The 22,353-nt window shown below is 36.1% G+C and overlaps 1 protein-coding gene across 5 annotated transcripts in view; it reads left to right on the top strand.

The window, feature by feature from the left end:
* The window catches only part of SHLD2 (shieldin complex subunit 2), a 30,127-nt gene that overhangs the window by 3,187 nt on the left and 4,587 nt on the right, over positions 1–22,353 (top strand). For 3 of the 5 annotated variants that reach the window (XM_033066319.1, XM_033066321.1, XM_033066323.2), the window contains 6 exons: positions 14,454–14,585; positions 15,612–18,033; positions 18,572–18,679; positions 19,411–19,605; positions 20,418–20,552; positions 21,504–21,710. In XM_033066319.1, coding sequence (XP_032922210.1) covers positions 16,536–18,033; positions 18,572–18,679; positions 19,411–19,605; positions 20,418–20,552; positions 21,504–21,710 — 2,143 coding nt within the window. In that variant the 5' untranslated portion in view covers positions 14,454–14,585; positions 15,612–16,535. Of the gene's footprint in view, positions 1–7,730; positions 7,838–11,411; positions 11,472–14,453; positions 14,586–15,611; positions 18,034–18,571; positions 18,680–19,410; positions 19,606–20,417; positions 20,553–21,503; positions 21,711–22,353 lie in introns of those variants that run through there. The other 2 variants (XM_033066322.2, XM_033066320.2) reach the window with 2 other exon arrangements.

Genomic DNA, 22,353 nt, shown 5'->3' with positions numbered 1-22,353 from the left:
AGGATGTGAATCTGATAGGAATGTGAAGTGTAGTACTGTTCACACACCTCTTGGCTAAAATCCTGTGTTTGTGTTAAATGGCGACGATGCAGGTGAGCAACAAGCGTGTAGGACTTCACAGAAATCCTCCTGCATGGGGACTGCCTGCAAATTGTGGGAAAATGTACTAAAATAGTACCAAATAGAAATCTAATTATTTGTCAGATCTTTAGCTTGAGATGTTCTCAAGTTCATGGCTTTTATTTTTGCTTTCCAAATGCTTTAAAGTAAAAGCTTCATGTCTAATTGGTTTTGGCATAGGATGTGAAAATAGAGATGGCAGTTCCTTTATATGCAGGAGAATGTACCGGCATTCAGTCTTCAGAGTCATGGGAGGTAATATTGGTACAGCGTTTGTTCTTTCAAAGGTGTATTTTGTAATGAAACAAATGTACCACAGATTGAAGAGTCTAAGGAATAATTAATGTAATCTGATCTTAATTTTAATTCCAAATTTGTGAATAAGTTGTGCTCGAAGTACCTTATTTCTTGATTATATTCCTCCTTTCTTATGCCAAGGATGTAACAGGAAGGATCCAGGGTGAAGTTGTCTGACCGGTGTTGCTGGAGGGCTGTCCCTGTGAGATGCTGTTACAGGCAGCACATGAATTAGGTGAATCCCAGAGGATTCCCTTAGTTTGTGACTGGCTATATGAGCACTTTTACCAAATGAACACTTGGCTAGAAATCTTCATTTCAGTCATCTGTTTACAACCAATCAGAGACCAAGCTTATTAAAAACCATTTTACTGATATCATAAGATACCAATACTGAGACCTATTGGTTTAGAGCCTTTCCCTCATAAATAACTTCAGCTGTGTTGGGCTATATCACATCTGGAGAGCACACAAGTAGGTTTTCTTTTATTCCTTTTGCCTTGATAAAAAACATCCTGAATTTGATGGTTTTCCAGGCAGACTGCAGAAGTTAATTTGCAGATGCTGCAAGTTTGAGATATGCTTTCTGCAATATTGCAAAATTGGAGAAGAGGTATTCAGATTATTTCCTGTTGAGATAAAGGCTTTAAACTTTTCAATACTTTGTCTTATTAATGAGATGCTTAGGTACCTATGGTCTGATTATTTAATGTTTTTATGTATTACTTTGCATTAAATTGAAGTTTTTCCTGACTGCTGAGTTTGAGTGATAAGCTGCTATTGTTTTCTTCATCTGTAAATAATAATGTTTTTGCTTGTCTATAGCCCTGTAAAAATAGGGAGTGAAACTCATAATTGTGCAAGCAAAGTAGGAAGTTCTAGGTTTAGCTAGCAGGGACTATGCTAAATTGAGCCTTGTTTTTTTTTTTGCTTGAGATGTTGGTGCAAAAAGAATCTGTAGCTGAACAAAATGATATTTAAATTTATTATTTAATCAAACATAAGATTTCTTTAACAAGATATCACTCTTATTTCAAAATTCTGATAATAAGTCTATTAGTCCATTCCAGGTTGTGAATTTCACAGGGATTCCTAATTTGTAAGTGAAAGGAACTTGGGAAAACCCCTCAGTAAGTGGTTCAGAGCAGTTTTCTGAGCTTCTAACTTGTTAACAGTTCTGCTGCAGGAATCAAAATATTGAATAAATTCTGATAACTATTTCATGAGTAAATATTTTAAATTGCCATGAAAAGTGGATATGCTTATGTTTATTAGCTTTAAAGACCTTCTGTCTCCATCTGTTTATATAGTTGCTGTGCATGATGACTGATGTTGCCAACTGGTTACCTCAGTCTGTGACAGAGCAGATATAAAAAGCTCTTCATGTATATGGGAGCTGATGCGTTCATCTCTTGGTCAGGCACTCTATAGATAGACAAATTTTCAGTGCCATGTTTCAGTACTGATACTATCAATATATTGATAATGAATGTTGCCAGATAATCTAACTGATAAATATGAAATATGCTTTTTAATCACACTTATCCCTGTAACACCACTTCTGGCTTTCAGATGGGTGGGACAAAGTAACTCTCTCTGGAGGCTGCAGGTCTGACCCAAAGCTTGCTGAAGTCAGTGACAATCTGATTTCAATGACCTTTCTATCAATGAGGCCATTCATGATAGAGGGTTTTGTGGGTCAATGTGAAGGCTTCTCCTTTCTCAATTCCTGTATCAGTGAGAATCTGTGTAAGCAGCTGGTTTGTGTCATTGTGACAATCTTTAGCTTTTGATTGGTATTTCCTCATTTCTAATTTAAAAGGCAGAAGAGGGCATGATATAGTTACCCAATCCTGAAATGTTTGTGATTCTCATCTGGCTGTTAAGTGTGTTTGGAATTAGCTGATGAGAAAGCCAGTAATGGGAAAACTGATAGATACACAGACATAAATCTGATAGATACACAGATGCACTGAGCATGCCAGCTTTGTTATCTTAAATAAGATTAGGAGGAAAAGACAACACTTTAGTCAGTTTATTTCCTGGAAATTATATTTTTTAGAAAATTCCTGTCTACTTCAGTGAACATAGTAAATAACAGATAGTAGAAAGTGGTTTGCCAGGAGTGAAATAAGAATTGTTTGAAAGTAACATTTACAATTGAAATGGATCTTTTTTGCTACTCTTAGTGTCCTTGGCTGTCTGGCTGAACATAATACCTGAGGTCTTTCCAGCCTGGAATCACAGCATCAGAGGCTGCAAACCAGTTTTTTCTTGGTTTAATACTCAATTGACAATCAGAAGTTGTTGACATAAATGTAGTGTGTATTGTTTAAATAACAAACATTAAAGCTCTTACGAACTAGGGAATACTAGTCTCCTGTAGTGCTTTTGTTTGCATTTCTATTATCAAAATCAACTTTAACCTCTTTCACTTTGGAAGAGAGGTTATGGAAATCAAGATTGTTAAAATGTTTGAATGCTTACATCTTCTGTGAAATATGTTGGTGGGTGAAGCCCACAAAGCATTAAGAATTGCCATTCAGGTGTGTTGGTATAACTGAAATTGGTATTATCAGAAAACTCCAGGAGTACATTGACCGGTATTTTTCAACACATTATGGATTTCCTGGTTATGCTGAGTGTAAAAATGTATATGTGATATCTTTTCTTGGTCATCTTTCCCAGACATCTGGATTATTCATGGTGCCCTGTGGATGTGGAGATCCAGCACACAATCACTGTTGTATAGCTCATCTCAGAGAAATCTCAGAATGAGAAAATAGGTCAGAAAAGGAAATATTTATGTTTTAATTTATTGTCCCCTCTTGAGCACACTTGAACAATTTTTGAAAACACTGTATCAAGTTTTTCTTGATTATTATTTATTGTCTAATCTTGTCAGTATTGGCAAGATAATGTCTAATTTACCTGTTCTGCTTCTTCTTTTCTGTTTTTTCCTTTGAAAGCCATAAGGTTGAAATTAAGCTTATTTTGAAGTACTGGGAAGGTAGGGTCTCTGCATGTCATTAGTAAGAGATTTTTTTCTGGTTTCAGAAGGACTACTTGTCTTCTGACTAAATGAGTTAAAATCACCATGGGATTTGTAAAAGCTTGTCTTGGTTTCTTTCATCTTATCAGTTTTCTCATAAGCCTGGTGTTTTTCTTTAGTAAAGGAATAGTAAAGGAACACTAAATAGTAATCTAAATAATGTGTGCTTTTAGATTGTTCAGTTATCATGAGAGGTCAGCTTTTTGAGCAGAGGATGCTATATGTTCTCCTCAGGCTTTAAAGCTACTTTATCATTGTGTCATTTACATCAATGTAACATTGGGTTACCCAGGCAGAAATGGAGCTTCTTCCTCATGTGACAAAAACCTCAGAGTAATAGATTAATAGGTGAAGGATGGGTTGGAAGCCATTCTCTTTCACTGTTCTGTTCTCCCTCAATACTTTACCCCTCACCTACACTGATCTCATGCTTGTAGTGAAAGTCCATTAATGTTACTTAGTTTTAGGTGCAATTTAATCTTGTTTATTAGATGGCTAATTCAGTGAAGGTCATGTAAGTTAAAGAAGTTAATGGGCCTGTTAACTAAAAGAAAAATAGTCTGTGACGAAACACTCATCTTTTTTCTCCCAGAGCGAGTCCTAAAGTCACAATAGAATATAGGGTACTACCTCGAGACTTAAGGTAATTCTTAACATTTTGAAAACTAAGGCTTGATTGTGTGGGTGTGTTCTGCACAATATAAGGTTCCTCCAAGTAGTATATGAGATTCAGGAACTAGACAAAAAAAAATAGTTAAATCAGATGCCCTGTGTTAACCCTGACTTTGAATCATTTGATTATTTTGTACTTGTAAACCAGCACCTGAGACCTCAACTAAGGAATAAAAGCAAAGGACAACAATAAATCTCATATTGCAGGAAGAGAGAATTGTAGATACAGAAACTATATAACCAGGGATGATGGCTGTTAAAAGTCTCAAGAGATAGGATGGAAAGCTGAGGTGAAATGGGTTTTGTATCTTATCAAAAAGGTGAAGGATTATGCACTGAGGAATGCCAGTGCAATGTTTAAGGTATGAGTATGTAAGATTTAATCACCGAGTTGTACACTTGGTTCAATTTACTGTGCAAGCAAAAGTAAGTTACTTAACCTTTCATTGCCTCTGTTCCCGTAAAAAATCCGGATGATAATTTATTCCCAACTTATTAAAAATACAGGGAGGACAAATACATTAAATATTGCTTGGAACTGAGCTGGTTACACAAACTTGCAAGGTCTTCATATCTGAATGAATATAGGCCAGAAATTGTGGAGCATGGGCAGTATATATTCCTGAAATTTGCTTTTCTAATAAACTCACCTTTCCTCACCAGTTTCTTTCCCATCAGACTTGATTTTCTTCAAGACATATAGGAAATTCTTAGATTATTTTTCAAAGTGATAAGTAAAATACTTGTTGTCTTGAACGTTTATCCTTTTTCAGAGCATATTCAGTTACTCATTCCTAGGAGTAGAAATAGTGAGGTCTGATGGAGCTGCAGTTCATTAATTTTATGGTGGAGATGATGAAAATTAAAGTTATGTAGGCTTTTGCAGGTTCTGTTGGATTAAAAGAATCCATAGAAATTAGTGATAGAGGAATGAGCAGAATTTCTCTTGGAGTAACAAATACTATCTATAGCTTCATCCGTAAGTTCAGTCTGGATAAAAGGAATGGTTGTCAAATACATTACATTTATGTTTTGCCAGCAGATTTTATTTCAATTGTTTTCATACTGTATGCTCGATATGTCTGAAAAGTAAGTCAGTCTTTCAGCAAGTCTTCATCCAGTAAATTGGATGATGGCAGGTGAGGAGTATATTTGGTTAGGAAAATTTCTGAAATGCCAAGTAAGGTGGAATTACTCAACAAGCAAATAAAATAGATTCTGGCTTTGGCATGAGTTCTTTGGGAATATGCCAGTGTAGATATGATTGTGCTTTTTTGCTGAGAATGTCAGATCAATTTGTTTAAAGCAATGTAGTTTCTTGAACTTAGACTTCTTTGTTTCTTTCTGTTTTCCCACCCTAGATCATAAAAGAGCATGAAATTGAGATAAGATGGAGGAAGGTGACTTTATGAGCTCTGTAACTGCATGGATTGCTAGTTCTAAGGGGCCTGTTGGGAATACAGACTTTGCAGCTGAGCTGTTCCTGTGCCCAGCAATAGAACCCCAGGAGGCAGAGCTCTGACTTCTCAGGGTGTGAGGCTTTCGTTCCTGCTGTAAGCTCAAACCCCTCATTGCATCAGTGCTTGTGAAGCAGTATTAATCCTAAAGATCAGTGGCAAGCCTTCTGCCAGTTATTCTGCTCTTGACATCTAGTTTCTGAGCTGAGACATCACTGTTTAATTTTTAGACTAATGGGATAGAGCTACTCCTGAAGTATCATGAGTACTCTTATTAATGTAAAGCAAGGTGGCAAATTTCTGTCATGGAGCCTGGAACTAGATTGGAAAACCAATGTAATGTGGAAAAGCCTAGATAACTTTAACTTCAGTCCCCACTAAACTGTATTTTAATTTATATAAGATGAGCTATTGAAAATTTGAAAGGTTAGGGTTTCACCTATTTGAGTTAACTTACCCCACATTTTTCTAAAATACTGATGTTGGCTGCAAGAGTGAAATTTTCTTATTTGAAAGGTAAATGTGAGTCACGACACTTTTAAAGGGATTTTCATTTTTTTGATGTTTATAGTCTTGAGAAGCTGGGCTCTGTTTGGAGAGGAAAAACTTTGCATAACACCACCGTTCCATCCAGCAGTACGGTGTAAGTGGCTTTGCAGTGCTCAGCAGCGGACAGTGCTACTGATGGACAGCTTCCTTCTTCATGTTTGCATGCTCCAAGGAAAGCTGAGATGCCCACTAAACAGTTTGTCACTGCAGAGCTGCCTGGAGAAGGGAACTGCATAGAATAGCTTCCAGGATCAGAACTTTATCCTTTAAACTTACCTGGATATAAAATGTAATGCAGTTTTTTAAACACTGTGTTTTCCAGGTTAAAGGGATAAGCTTAGGTAAAGGGATTTGACAACTGGTTCCCTTTTGGGATTGGAATCTCAATTTTCTTGAGAACTGGTAAAGTAAAATTTAACTTGTTTGCCATATGAAGAAAGAAGTGACAAGTAACATCATAATGTATGAAGGAGTTAAAAACTACACAGTATAATTGAACTGTTCTTAATTCTTATTGTTACCTCTTCCCTCTTACGTATTTGCCTTTGTTAATGAGGAGTGCAATTTAAGTGGACATTGTTTTGGATGTTTTTCTTTTCAGCTTCATCAAATCAAATTTTTACACTTGCTCATTTTATGAAACTTTCTATCCATACCCATCATTTGCTAATTTTTTTCTCACTGTGATCAGACTGTTCAGTTTTTTGCATGGTTTTTCTGTTGGCACATGAAGTTCATAATATATTGTTTATATATTGTAATATCATAAAGTTCCTTTTGATAGAAGTAGGTTGCTATTTTGATTCTCACTTGTCTCTGAATACTTTGTATTTACTGAATGAATACTATATTTTTGAAAAGATATCTTCTATTATTTTTAATCTCGTTTCCACCATATAAACTAAATATCCCTTTGCTACTTTTTAGATTTATGCTGACAATTATGATGTCTTAGTGGTTTCGTTTTATGTAATTTACTTATCTCAAATTTTTCTTCTGCTCCAGTGTTTCACAATGGTTAACATGAAATGTTGCCATACCTCACTTAATGTTTTTTATGAGCACATGGCTCCTGAACTGACACACATTGAGATGGTATGATAGTTTTTCCTGCAAGATAAAGTTTTTATATAAAATGTAATGTTAACATAGGTGTAGTTCTTGCAGTGCAATGTCAGGTAACTCAGAACATTAGCCATGACAGAACAAACTGTACTGCTTTTTGAATTCCTGTCTGTCTGGTCTGTTGTAAAGGTCACTAATCTCCAGAGAAAGATAATGGATCACATGTTTAGTGTAATAGCTTTTTGGATTTTCTGCTTTATCTGCTAATTTTAAAATCTTTCAAAGTAAGCTCAAACAAGTTTAATGTGAAATTCATTGGAAGGGAAGCCAGTATGTATTTACTCATTTCCTGTCATATGCTCAATACTACCATAGCTGTTTATTTATATTCCATGTGCTTCCTAACACAAGCAAGTTAAACCTGGAATTACTCAAATCATTAGCTGGATACAAAGAGTGCTTTGATATGAAATCGATTGCAAATTCTTTGTGTTTCTTCACCTCTGATTTTCCTCTTTCATGTTTTTACAGAATGTAGAATTCAGGTGGGTGTGTGGCACTAAAGCACCAGGAGTCACACGAAGCAGTAACTCTTTCTCTAGATGTCACTTGACATGGAGTAAGGGTGGGTTACAAAACTTTTATGAACTACTTCAGTACTAAACTCATTTGTGTGTTGGGGCATTAAACAGAACACTTGTTAAAAGGATAGATTTCTGCCACTGGCACTGCCTCTTCTGTTCTATGTGAAAATTTCCTCCTAGTGTTTTCTGAAATATATTTTGAAGACTATTGTGATTTTAGCTTTGTATAGCAGCTCACATGATTTTTCTGGATAAAGACTATGCGAATATGCTGGTAGCCATTCCTGGCCTTGTGTACATCAGTCCTGTTGTTTCTATTCTAGTGCAAAACAAGCATAGAACTTGCAACACCTGGCAGACAGAAGAAATTGCATCTGCAAACAGGGTTACAGTTCCAGTACACAAGGTGTTAAACTATGAGATGACCATTTCTTTAATTTCTACCTTCTCCACATTATACTGCGGAAAGAAGCAATTTATGGTTTTACTTCAGATTGGAGCAGCTTCTGCATGAAGACAAATGAATAAATAGATAAATCTCTTTAGTTTCCATCCTTAACTCTTCATATTTCAGTAGCTTTGGAAGTTAAACAACTTAAAAATTTAGGGGCAGGACTATGTAGTAAATAAAGTAATAGAAATATTTAGAGAAGTTGCTGAATCAAAGGCAGCTGAGTGAAGGTGCACAGCAATAATAGCACAGTACAGATAATAATGGAGGTATTGCCTCAAATAGAAACAGTGAAGAAAATGATATGCTTTGATTGAGAACAAAGGTACAAGGAGGTTTTTATCAGTGGTTATGCTACTGTGCCCTGCTGCTACACACTATGACTTGGAACAGTAGAGGGAGACCCAGGATGACTTGTTACATCATGCCTTGACTTTTTAAATTTTGCCTGAGGTGTTTTCAGACAGCTGAATTAACACGGAAAAGGGTACATGCCAAATCAGTGCTTCTGGCATTTAATTAGTACACTTCATTCACAATTTGTTCAATTGTGATGATTTCCTTTAACTGTTTGGGGCACAGTAGGATAGAAATTGTAATCAACAATTTTTTGAAGTATAATCAGACAAATGATTTTTAACAAATAGTCAATTTATTTTTTATAAATAGTCAAAGTGCATTGCTGCCTTAAAAGTCTGAGAGAAAAGCCATATCTTTGAAATGAGGAAATTTGCATCTAAAAGGCACCTTTGGCTCAGTCAGCTGTGTTGGTAGTTACTCAGTGTCACTTGTTCCCTGTTAAAGCTTAACCAGTTTGCTAAACTAACATCCATCTAAACCACTGAAATGTAAAGGCTTATATATTAAAAAGCTAATGCTAATTTTCTCTATTTATCATATCCTGATTTTTTTCATAGGTAAATGTGAAAAGACTTGAAAACTTTGTTTCTGTTTCCAGAAGATTCACTGTAGTTCTCCCTCACTTGAAATATTCTGAATTTTTTGTCTTAGTTTCCTGCAGTGCTCTAGTAAATTAACAACTTTACTACTTAGCCCGAATAGCTATGTAAGAGTGACGTTCATGCAGTTCTGCAAAGAAGTTCGTAGGTGTGTTCCTTCTGTGGTCACAACAAGAAGCAAGTGTGGGCAGTGAACCATCAGTGATCTTTGTAATGCTGTTCACCAGTGTCCAGAGACAGTTTGGGCCAAGTCTGAAGGTTATGTTTCCTTAAGGGGGCTTTATCTCTTAAAAAATCTTAAATCTCTCAACTTGTAGATAGAAGAGCAAATCCTTTTCTCTTACAGCTGAGGTGTATTCCTGGGGTGTGTGCAAAAGGGACATATTAAAATAATCCTTTGCCTTTTCAAGAACTGAAATTCTAGATTTGGATATAAAAGTCCGTATTGTCATGTAGTTAGCAGCTCTTGAGAGGTTTGTTTAAATAGCGGTGCTCACATCCAATGCTCACATCGCATGTGTCTGAACTTTTCTTTTGAGACACTGGATCTATAGAAGCATGTAAAACCAGTTTTTCTGAGATTTGAAAGTACTGAGGAGATCAGCTATTGATGGGATTGGATTGCCAGCTCCTTTGAACCTCACAGAAATACCCTAATGCTACCACAGAAAGGATGTAGTTGCACACTAGAGGAACAGATAGAATGTGCACAATGTGGCTTGGGGTAGGGAGGGGATAGGACTGGTGCCATAGGTTCAGTGCTGACAAGAAGTACTTGTTACCATTTAGGTTTGCAGGAAAGTTAAATGTTTGCTTTTCTGGAGGGATCCTGTATAAACAGTGATGAAGTAAAAGAAGTCATGATGGAGCTATTAGTCTAAAGGTGTCTCATGGGCTTGTGTGCCACCTGGCTTCTTCTGGAGCTCCTTGTGTAGCTTGTAGTTTTGAACAGCTTTGAAACATGACTTGATTTAGTGATGACTTGTGTGCTCCAATATGACTTGGAGTGAGTGTTTAGTGATGCTGACAAATGAGAAATATCCTATTTGTCTTAAAGGCAAGAAGTGCACCTTCTGTTAAAATCTGTTGCTAGCATAACCACTTGTGGTGGAAAGACATTTTCCTGGCATTAGTAGATTACTTAGATGGTAATAAAATAAAGTAGATTACTTTACAGGATAAACTTAAGAATTGCACCTTTTCAACATCTTGTCTCCCCCAGTACAAAAGCAAAAGGACACTTATCTATGGCAATTGTCCAAAACAGTGACAGTATCCCATTTTTGACTATGAATGTGCAGTTAGCATTTCAGATTTTCAATTTAAAGATTCATCTTTTTTGAGTAAGTCTTCTGTAAAGATGAGACAATAATATTGGTGACTTTGTATTTTAAATATTTCTTATTTATATATATTTATCTTCTGGTCCTCATAAATCTACTGGCAGTGAATGTGATGGAAATCAGGCTATCATGATGTTTCTTTGACCAGTTACCTTGCTTTCATCTTAGGTCCTGTATTGTTTTATCTTTATCTCTTTAACTCTTTATCAGGTTTCAGTCCCAACAGGGATTTTCATTGGTAATGATACTTGTGGAAAACTTTCTGCAAACTAATTTTTCTGAAAAAGCCACAATTATGCCATTCTAATATTGTGAGGAATTTTAATTTGCTGAAATATGTGGAACAATGTATTTTCTTGACAGAAGGTATAGTTGTTTAAATAGTTCTCAAAAACAAGGGTTTGAGGAATGAGTGTTCTTCAGCAGAATGTGCGTGGCACGTTTGTGTATCTTTGACCTTTTACCTTTATTTTTCTTTTCTACTCGAAAGGTCAATGTTCTCTAGCACTTTTAACATCTTTTGTTTGTAGCAGCCACTGGATGCTCATATCTCCTTTATTATATGTTTTTGTGTATTGCAAAACAAAAATCAATAAATAGTATTTACTTAAGGGGCCATCTGGAAAGGCACAAAGACAGTGAGGAAAAAATTATCAGGTTAATCACAAAAGCCCACTATCTTTACTCCAGTTTTCAAACACAATGAAGACTATCTCAGTGGCTGAAAGTGTATTATCAGTGTTCAGATTTTTGCATCATTTGGTTACAAAAACAGTAATGGTAAAATGGCTGATGCAACTGCTCAATGGGTGCCTTTATATGATCCAAGCTTGTATTTATAGAAGAAATGTCTTCATTTCAGATCCAGGGAAATATTTTCCTTCTGGAGCACAACTTCAGAAACCACAGGCCCTGCAGGCAAGTAGGTATACATTAAATAGTAATAGCAATGCTATTTGATTACTTGCCCTCTTTTTGTATATTAATAGTTTAGTAATAGTGATGAAGAAAAACTTCTTACTCAATATTTTGATTTAACATTTTTTACAGTGTCAGGCTATGGAACTGCTTAGAACACTGATTTCTAGTTTTAATTATTTCCCTGCTGCTTCGGGAGTATTTAGGAAGGTTTCTATTGTGATACCCAAACCTTAGGTGTTCTAAAAATCATCTTGTTATTGAAAGTGCTCCAAATAAGAAAAAAAAGGATGCCTCATGTTTTATGGCTACATTTTGCTGAATACAGGTTTTATGTACTTGTGAACCAGCTGTACCTATCTTGAGTTGAAATGGTTCAATTGTAGTCCTCTGATAAGAGCCAGTGAGGGGAGCTAAATACTGCATGGATTAGTATTGCTGCTATTTAACTTCAAGGGTAAGTACTATTAGAAGATATTTTATGGCCAATAATAACCTAAGTGCCTCATTTAGAAGTAACTTTATACTGATTACAGATACTACTGTGGGCAAATGAAGGCTTGTGATTTTCATCAATTTTGATATCAACTAGCAGGGTTCTTGCTGTACCACAGGTCTGGTTGACAGCAACCTCTGTGCATGTATTGCATGTGCTGACACAGTGTTATGTGAGCCAAATAACCAACCTGCTGTAAAATTGCTTTTGGTTAAACAGGTCAGTTATGGACAGCACTACTTTGCCTGGGACTTTGTATTAAAATTCAGATAAAAGCTGTTTGGTGATTGATAAAGTAAAAGGGATGACAGAAGTAAGACCTATGCTGTTAATTTTCCCAGTTACCCATGTATGTTCTCCCACACCTGTGTTTCCTTGACTTCTTGTTAGGTCCCACCAGCCTTGGCTACTTCGTAAATCTTCAGCTACCATTCACTTACATTCTTTTAAGCCCACACGATACATCTCTCACTCTTATGTAGAGTAAGTTTGCTTTAGCTACAAGTTGCTTAGCTTGATTTCTTCTGTCAGTTTTTATTTTCCATTGTGTTCCTCTTAACACATGTTTGGACCAAGCTTATTGATTTGGTAGATGGGTGCTGTCGCTGGTATATTGATTCACTTGCAGTGTCAGCAGGAGTTGTTGGCAGAAGGATCACCCTTCTTTTGCTTGCACAAGTTGCAAGCAAACGTGGAATGTGTTCATCCCAGAGTTGTTTCAGTTTCTAAGTATATGAAACTATTACTATACTGCTTGTTGTTTCTTCTTGCAAAGTTACCGTACAGCTGCAGTACCTGTTTTTTTAAAAAGATCATGTTGAATTTTGGAGGGAGATTTGAGCAGCATGTGAAAATGCCAGAAGAATTTCCTGTGATTTAGTAAGAATTCTGCATCAAGAAATTTTTCTAGTTTTCCTTTGGTTGGCAACTGTCTTAGTATATTTTCTACTCAACAATCACATGGGTTGAATTGATGAAAAAAGAAAAGCCCAACCAAACAACCATACAGCTTGAATTTAACTGAAACTAGATACTCTAAAGATGACTATGAATAATTCAGTTTCCTCAGTTGTAAGGTAGATTAATTAATCCTTTAAATTTTTATACTACATGCAGGAATATAAAGGCCAGTATGCAAATAGGAGAGGGTAAAGTTGATAATTGAAGTTTAAATTTAGAATTTAAGGAATATCCTACTTTATATATTTATTACTTACTGGGCCAGCTTTTCAGCAGGTAAAGGACAATATAATGTATTTTTGCATGCTTTAAAGATCAAGTCCTTAACCACATATCATTTAGGATGTTCATCATCAAGCTGCAGGAAGTTAAAATAATACACTGTTTATCTCCTAGAACTTTAGTGTTCCTAGAGGGGAAAATACACTTGCATTATATTGCTATAGTCCTTTGTCTTCTGATGCATTGCTGTCTTTTATTTCTGTAATTTTATTTGTAGCTTGAAACTCTGTAGTGTATAACAGACATAAACTCTAACTGGAGATTGAATTATGATTGCTTACTTCTAGTGTGCAGGGCTTAAGTAAAGACTTGGAGACTATTTGGATGAAACTTCTCAAAACAGATTTATGCATGTGGCTGCTGTGAATATTCAGGAATGATAGGGAAGCTGAAGCTGTGTCACCCTCTTAAATTACCTTGGTGTAATGCTTAATGATTGTCATGGTGAGTGAATACTATTAATATGGAATAAAATTAGGATTTCTAGGGTATTTTAGGGGTACTTTAAGGTCATGTCTGTAGCAATAGAACATTTCTAGAGTAACTATGGGAAGAGGATTTTTAAAGCTGTTTTTAATTTTGTTCTATGTGCAGCAAATCACTAGAGATTAAAAATCTGTTAGTGACAGTTTGTTTTAAAAATATTTTAATTTAGAATTCCTGTTTTACTGTTTAGATTGGAGGAAATACACTATGTAGCATAATATATTTTTGTATATTAAACCTCAGTTGCAGTGTCTTGCAAATGTAAAACTTGCTGATGTAGTTACTGTTTTTTAATAGATCATTGACCCGTCAATCAGACTCTGACCATTTCAGAGATAAAAAGCTTGGCTTTCATTGGCTGTTAGGAATAGAGCACCTTTCCACAAATTAGGAAATGGTGTAATAATTAACAGGTATAATGGATATGTGCATTTAGGTTTCGGTTGTGTCTTTGAGTTTTAGCTCCTGTTATCTTTGGTATTGTTAGTTAACCCACTGTCTGCCTACTGCAGTATAAAATGGATTGGTTTTGTGGCAGTAGAATTTTAATAAAATTATTGATAGTTTTTTTCTCACCTTTTAAAATCTGTAGTAAATTGTTCTTTCCGACTTTTATTTATAACAAGGTGCAGAACTTCATTAACAAAACTCATTAAGTGAGTAATAATTCTGTTCTAAAGCAGCAAAGCAAAGGTTCTTTAAACAGTTTTACCTACAGAGAATTTAGATAAATTTTGATATTTTTTTCTTTCTGATTTACAGATTTAAATTAGGTACCGATGATTCCTAGTACAGGACATCTTTGACCCAAAAAGTCACTTAGAAATTGCCAAAGCAGGCCATTTAGTAGTGGACCTATTACACAGAAAGTCGGCAGAAGTCACCATTCCTAAGGTAATTTATGTTTTGAAAATATAAGCTATATTTTGATTGCAAACATTCATTGAGTAGCTTCAAGATTCAATTCCTTTGGTGTGAGCGTAGAATCATAGAACAGCTTGGGTTGGAAAGGTTCTTCAAAATCAAGTTCCAAACCCCCTGCCATGGGCACGTTTCACTAGACCAGGTTGCTCATCCAACCTTGAATGTACTGGCACTGCTAAATGTGAATCAGAAAAGCAAATCCTAAGTTTAGAGAAGTTATAGAAGTGGAAAGTTAAGGAAAACTTTCTGAATTTTTGTGTAACTTGTAAACCTTTAAATATGTCAAAAAGCAAAAGAGAAGTGATATTTGAAATGAGGGGCTTATAAATTACTGTATAACTGGACATTTATCAATTTACCATTTGAACTGATAGTAACATTTTCTATTTGTCACAGATCTGTTACTGAGCTTTTTACATCATGTATTAGGTAGCCTTTTATCTACAAAACTTACTAACATGATTTCTGTAGGGATTCAACCTCACTATCACTTTGCTTTGTCTTTCCCTTACCTGATCCACTACTTCAGCATTGACTGTAAATTCTGTTCTTCTGGTTATTTGTATATTACCCTTCTTTCTATAACTCAGTGCTTTCACAGCTTTGGGTATTGTCCTTTAAAAGTTAGCATTTTCTGGGACTAAATTTAAACATACAACTGCAGAAGTTTGGACACTCCAATGTTTTGAGCATAAAAGTGAGCAATAAAAGTGAGCAATACCAGTCAGTGGGTTTTGTTTTTCTTCGTGCTTTGCCTTATCTAATTTTAGTGCTTGTACATTGCTTTTCCAGTGACAGCAATGATACACCAGAGATCAGTGTTCTGGGATGTTTATGGTTTTTCCATGTTACAACGAGCGTTGTGAACGTGCAGATTTATCGACCCCTAGTGGGCTTGTTGAGAAAATGGTTGCTAATTTAATTAGTGCTAAATTTAAAATTTGCATATTTTTCAATGCTGCATTTGTTTCAATGGTCTTTTCCTTCTATTTACAGCTGGATTAGCTCTTGAATTTTTTTCTGGTGTTCTCTACATCTGCAGAATTGCCTATTGGAGCAACTTCTATTAGCATCAGCACTCCCAAAACAAGTAGCTGTAAATCAGCATTTTAGTGAATAGCTATAGCTATTTCTGCATATTTTAGAATTATAATTACACAGCAGAAATTTTTAAAAATAAAAGGTCTTCTTTTTGTATGCTGTGTAAGTGGGCTTATTTTTAATTAGCTAGGAAAGCCAGTAATTTCTTGAGTAGCTTGATACTACATAAATTAATTAAAGCAAATCCTAAATCGCTTGCTCAAGCTTTACTGACTTCTTAGTGGTTTTTAAAGAATTATAATTTATCAGTGATAGCGTGAAACAGAAGTTTTGTGTCAAAACAGCATGTAAAATATTGAATTTCTAGCAAACTTTAATTCTAAATAGCTGTAGTGTTTTAGTCATTTAGTTGTAACTGTAGTTTTCTGGGTGATGAAATGATCTCCTGACCATGCTGTGAAGATCTTATATTTATTTCAGATGAATTAAAATCAAATGAAGTCACATTTGACTGTTTAATTAGCAATAATAAAGGAAGACAATAGGTCAATAATTAAACTTAATTCCAACTTCACTATAATGTGTTTCCATGAATCAGAAGCTAGGTGTTGCTATGAATTTATTTTTCTATGCAAGTTTGACACAAATGTTAAATATTTCTGAAATAAATTCAATTTTTTAGATTTTGTCTATTTTTATAGGCTTTAAGTAGTCAAGTAGTGTTTGAATCAGTTAAACTAGGAAATACTCCCATGAATTTTAGGTGTTTTTAAAATTGTAAAGAAAAAGTAAAATTTTTTTTTGCATTCGCTAGTATTTATTATTGTGCCTATTGCATAAACCATGTCATTTTAAGTCAAACTTACACAGCAGTCAAAAATGTTAAAAAGACCTCAAATTCATATTTTTGTGGGAGCACCCAGGATTCCAAGCCTGTTGGAGGGGATAGAGCAAAGCAGTTCAGCCCCTACTGGTGAGAAATGGAGAGAGCTGCGCTGTTTGTGTGATACCCGTGGGTTTGTTCCTGTAAAGGCCCAGGGTGCTGCTGCCCCCTCAGTGCCCCAGGCACAAAGCTCCACACTCACAGGGGTCCCTGCAAGTGGGGACAGTGCTCAGCAGGGCAGGTTCACGGGAAAAGAAGGAAAGGATTTGACATCTCCTGCCCCTGTGGCACTAACTTGCACACCTGAGAAGAGCTCAAGTTTAACTTACTCTGATTGTCAAGTATCCAAAGGTGGATTTACACCTGCAGATGTAAATCAGGCTGCAGATCAACATCTGCCCCAGAGCTGTACAGAATCAGCTGGACAAGAGAAACCATCACGTGCCTGCTGCCCAGAGCCCACTGAGAGAAAAGCCAGTCCTTTGGAGGTTAACAGCTCTGACATTTCTGCTTTGGTTGCCGGTACTGAACGGGTCAGCATCCATCTGCAGTCTGTGGGACTTCAGGCAGGTCACAGAAGTGAGCACCGTGAATGTCTCAGTCAATATTTGGATGTGTTTTTTCAAAAAAGTCAGGAGTCCAAACCAAAAGAACCAAGTGACTGTGCGGACTTTGCAGTGTCAGCAGACACTGAATTTCGTAGTGTGGTGACTTCAAGTCAGGTGGCTGTTTTTGCACAGAATGAGATGCAGGAAAGAATTGTAAAGCTACCAGAAATGGAAGCAGGCAAAAAAGCTGAAGAACGACAGTATAGTCACTTGCAATGTGATTCTGGTGTTGGGACATGTACTACTAATGTGACTGAAAATGAATATGAGGAGGATGGAAGTTCTCTTGAACTTTTCAGTTCTGAGGATGAGGGGGAAAATGTTTGGATTAATGCTACAAAACAGGAAGAAAGTGCTCAGGAAAATGCAGACGAGTTTCAAGAACTTAATGTTCCTGCTGAGCAATTTGTAAATGAAGTCCATATTGAGCCATTGAGCTCTGGAATACTGTGCTCTCAAGGGAGCTGTTCTCATAAGAACTCTTCTAAAAGACCCCGCAAGTATGAAGATTCCTTTCATCTTTTTCACTCAGCATTTAAAAGACAGCTGAAATCCAAGAGAGCTAAACTGAATTCTTCTCCACCTGGTTCTGGGGTGAGAGTGGATCCAGACAGGATGACAGAGTTCAAGAAACTCCAAAAGAAACTATCACTACTTAAGAATTGCTGCAGCAAAGATCAGAAGTACAATATCTTAGTCACAGCTGTACATCCTTGTCATATCAAAGAAATACAGCTGAAGACTAAACCAAAATCTTCTTGTAAAATTCCTGTAGCAACAATTGTTGTTATTGACCAGTCAGAAACTGAGAGAAAGGTGGTGCTATGGCGTGGTGCTGCATTTTGGTCCCTCACTGTGTTTCCTGGGGATATTGTATTGCTTACAGGTGAGAGTTCTTTTGTTTGCCTTTTTAAAATATGGATCTTTAAAATTCCTAAAAGTTCTACTCTAAAATGTTTGAAGTAGAAGAGTGTAGCAAGTAATTTGGAACTATGGCTAAGCATTTTTACATCACTTACATAATTTGAGTTCTCAGTCATCTTGTCAGTGGGACAATGACTATTCTGTGGAAGTTTGCCCTCAGACTCTGCCATGGGGAGTTAGGGTATTCTGTAAGGTGTCAATGTTTTAAAACAGTTGTTCCCGAAAAGTACAAGTGCTGCTACAAACCAGACCTAAGCAGTGTCTGCTAGGAGGCTAATGAATTTGAGAATTACATCAAATTAATGAGAAAATTTTATTAACTCATTGTAAATGGTGTTGGTAGGATTTTAAAAAAAAAAAATCATTGTGTTTCCAAGTGATCTCTTTCAAACCCTGTGCCTTGCACATCTGTGTATAAGATGGTTATATAGTCAAGAAAAATGTGATGCACTTCAATATTGTCAATTCATGAGTTGATAAGGTTGCTTTTTTTCTTGCAGATATAATAATGTATGAGAATCCTTGGTATGGAGAGGTCATGCTTCAGTCTACATTTACCAGTCAGTTACTGAATCTGGGGAACTGCTCAGCTCTCAATCCAGAAGAATGTAAGATTGTAGTGCATATATTACTATGAAAATCACAGTAAAAGAGCTATTTTAAGTATCCAGTTTTGTTGGCAATGCCTCACACATGGGATAAAATGGAGATGTGTGCAAGGTATAAAAGATATGAGCATAAGATGTAGACATGACATCAGATAGGCATGTGGAGATCATGGTAAAGTTTGGTGTCTACCTCTCTGAATTCTGAAAAAAAATTAGTTTAGGAAACAGCAGTTATCCCAGGAGTTATCCCAGGACCTGGCCGTGTGATGTTTGAGATTTCGTGAGGATTAATTTTTTTGCAAAAGGGAATAAGTAGATCCTTTCAGGGGAAGTGATTAATTGCAGGCCATAGAACATTGGAGACTGAGGGGAAAATACTGTGGAAGTATCACCATTGTTCTTACTGTCTTTGTGATGTCCACTGTTGTGATGCCAGCTCTAGGCAGACTGAGGTCAATCATCAAGAACAGCTTTCTTCTTACCAAACTATGATACATGATTTTTTGGGTGTATTTCAAAGTATTGCACTTAGCTTAACTTCATCTGCCTCCTCCTGATAGTACCCTGAAGTACAGTTTAATTTCAGATCAAGTGTTATATATCTCAGGAATTTCTTACCTGAAAATTACTCTTAAACTGTTCTGATTTTGTCAGTGTAAAAATGTTCCAAGTCACAAGTTTTATATTTTTAAATGTGGACAACAGTATGACTTTGCCTTTTTCCATGTAAGTTTATCCTCTAGTGGATGGTGGTGTTCTCCATGGCCTATTGGCTTACATATCATCAGAATTTCCACACTTCAGAGACATTCCACAAAGACAAGTTCAGAGACTGGATGATGTTCGGTATGTGCAGTTAGATCAGCTCCAGCCAAATACTTTGGTGCACTCAATTCTGAAAATTGTCAGTATTTCTGTGTTAACAGGTAAGTTCACGCACTGAACTTAAATTTCTGCAGTAGATGAAACTTAAATAGTAATTTTGCAAGGCACAATGTTTCTCACTGCTTGACTTAAAGCTTTGCACAAAAATTTGATCAGATTGCACTATCATCTTTAATTAGTAGGATTCAAATTTCTACCCACATCATCAATATCATGTTTATTAGTTTTAAATGCAGCATTTTGAAGATAGAAATCTTCATAATCTGCTCTAGTAAATCTTGGAACTAGGTATTAATTAGATATTTCATCCAGGAGTTCTTCTTCAAAAATTATTTATGAAGAATGCTGGAGTTTTAGTGTGGAACTAAAACAAACATGCAGTGTCCTGGATAAGAGTGGTATAGAGATGTTAATTGTTGCAATTGTTACTAATAGTTCTTGTGTGCCTTTTACATTACTATGGTTTTCTTTTATATGAGGACTTCTAGAGAAATGTTTCTTCCACTGTATTCTACAGAAGTCATGGGAACTTCCACTTACAGCAGTTTCTGAGATTGAGTACAATTTCTTTCTACTCAATACAAGTCAGGATGAATGGGAGCTGAAAGATGCTCAGATACTTCCTTCTTCAAAGGGAGTTGCTGAATTACTGAATACTTAGATGGATAAAACTAAATTAGTAACAGAATACAGATTATTTCCTGTACAGAAGAAATTGTAGGTGTATTCTTTGCTTTTAATTGTAGTGTAAGATGTGATAACACCATGATTTCACCCTGATACTGAGGCACATGGGGTTTGTGTGCTTCTATGCTTTTTACTCTAGAAGTAATGTCATTTCAATTCCTTTCAGAATCTGTGTACAGCTACAGAGGTGGCAACCAAAAGAAAATTATTCTAACAGTAGAACAGAACAGAGATCAGCACTATAGGATGGTTCTGTGGGGAGCAGGGGCTGCCTGGTGCCCCCAGCTTCAGAGGAAAAAAGGTAAGGTCCTTGTACCTGCTGGTAGGTGTAAAAGGATTTTTGTGATGCTCTTAGTGCCTTCTAAGTGTTCAACTGGTAACATTTATCCATGCAACCTTTAAATACTCCCCTTGGAGGGGTAACATATTATATGCTAATTCTAAGATGTCTCCTTTGTTTAGAAGCAGTGCCATCAGCAGCAGAATTTGAATGCCCTTTAGAAGATTGAGAAGGCATAAATATTTAAAAACATGAATCTGTATACAAGATGTACTTATTTGCATAGTGCCTGGTTATGTAACTATAAAAATCCATGAGTTAACTGTGTTACCAGTTTTGCTGGGTCTTCCTTATCATTGTCTGGTTCAGCATGAATTGCTGGGTTTTTTCTGCTCTTTTTTTCATCTTCTGCTTTCCACCTTACTCATGTCAAGCTTTATATCCTGATGGTCTTGAGATCAAGTCCAGCTGTAACTAAGTAAAAGCATCTCTTGCAAGAATTACATAGAATGTGTTTCAGCAGTGACTACTACCAAATTTTGATTTATTCCTAGTCTTGTTCTTTTAATATCAGTTAAACTAGGATAATTGCAGAGATAGAAGATTAAAAAACAGGGACATATTAAAAAATGGAAGTTGATTAATAACATGATTTTTTTTCCTCTGGGACATTGCCAGCATTAGCGCTGACAGCAAACTTCAGAGCTGGTTTCTTTTTCAAAAGGCTGAATTGTCTTGACAGCTGAATTTGGTAGAGGTGAAATGAAATTTCTGTTACAGGACAACTCGTGCAAAGTTTATAAGGAAAGAAAAAACGTACTTACATGTCATCACACTTAAAATGAAGTTGCCATAGCTGACCATATGAGAATGTCTTCTGATTTCTTTCTGAATCTTGTAAGTGACCTTGGCTTCCTATAAATTACCCATGGTATAGAAAGTAAACTCCTCTGTTTGTTTTTTGTTCTGTAGACCACATATGGGACTTCAAATATCTTTTGGTCCGACATAGTTGCGTCTCAGGTGACTTGGAACTGCACACAACTCCATGGTCATCCTATGAGTGCTTGTTTGATGATGACAAAAGGGCAGTTGAATTTAAAGAAAAGTTTCAGAAAAGTCAAACATCCCGCATGGAGTTGACAAGGCTCTCGACACACCTGGAAGAGAAATGCTCAGGTAAATGTTATCCATAGCTCTGTAATGTCTGTTGTGCCATGCATAAGTAGGCAAAATAGATGCTCTGTTGATGAAGTAAGTTTTTTAAGGTAGTCCAGGTCTGGTTCTGAATTTATTCTGGGGGCTGCTGCTCTGTACTTGGCCAAACCAAATGCAGCCTTCATCCCATGAGTGCAATGGAGAGATAGGTGTGGTGTGTGGTGCCATGCAAAGACAGCTTTGGAACACAGAGGGAAATTCTGACTTTTGTTGTCCACACCAACCAGTCCAATAATGATGTAACTAATTACTGAAAGTTTATCAGTGTTTCTCAAAAACTGGAACTCTCTAAAGCAAGAGTAAAATAGCTGCTGCTATTGGAATCTTCTTACAAAAAGACAAAGAAGGCATTTTACACATACTCTCCCAGGTAAAGCTATAAGGTTGCTATGGTTTGTGTTAAATTCTAGGAAGTGATTAAAATCGTTCTTGCAGTATTTAATTCCAGTTTATATAGTGAAAAGCTGCATTGTTAAAGCTCTGCTTTTCAGTGTCTTTGAAACAGTAGGAAGAAAATCACTTGGAATTCTTTGCATAATTTTGATCTCTTATTCAGGCACCTTCTATAATGGCACCTACTGATATAGTACCTAAAAATGTAGTA

This window comes from Catharus ustulatus, chromosome 8 (genome assembly GCF_009819885.2).
Source record: "Catharus ustulatus isolate bCatUst1 chromosome 8, bCatUst1.pri.v2, whole genome shotgun sequence".
NCBI lineage: Eukaryota > Metazoa > Chordata > Aves > Passeriformes > Turdidae > Catharus > Catharus ustulatus.
Note: the sequence above shows the minus strand (reverse complement) of the source record. Positions and strands in the feature narration are given on the sequence as shown.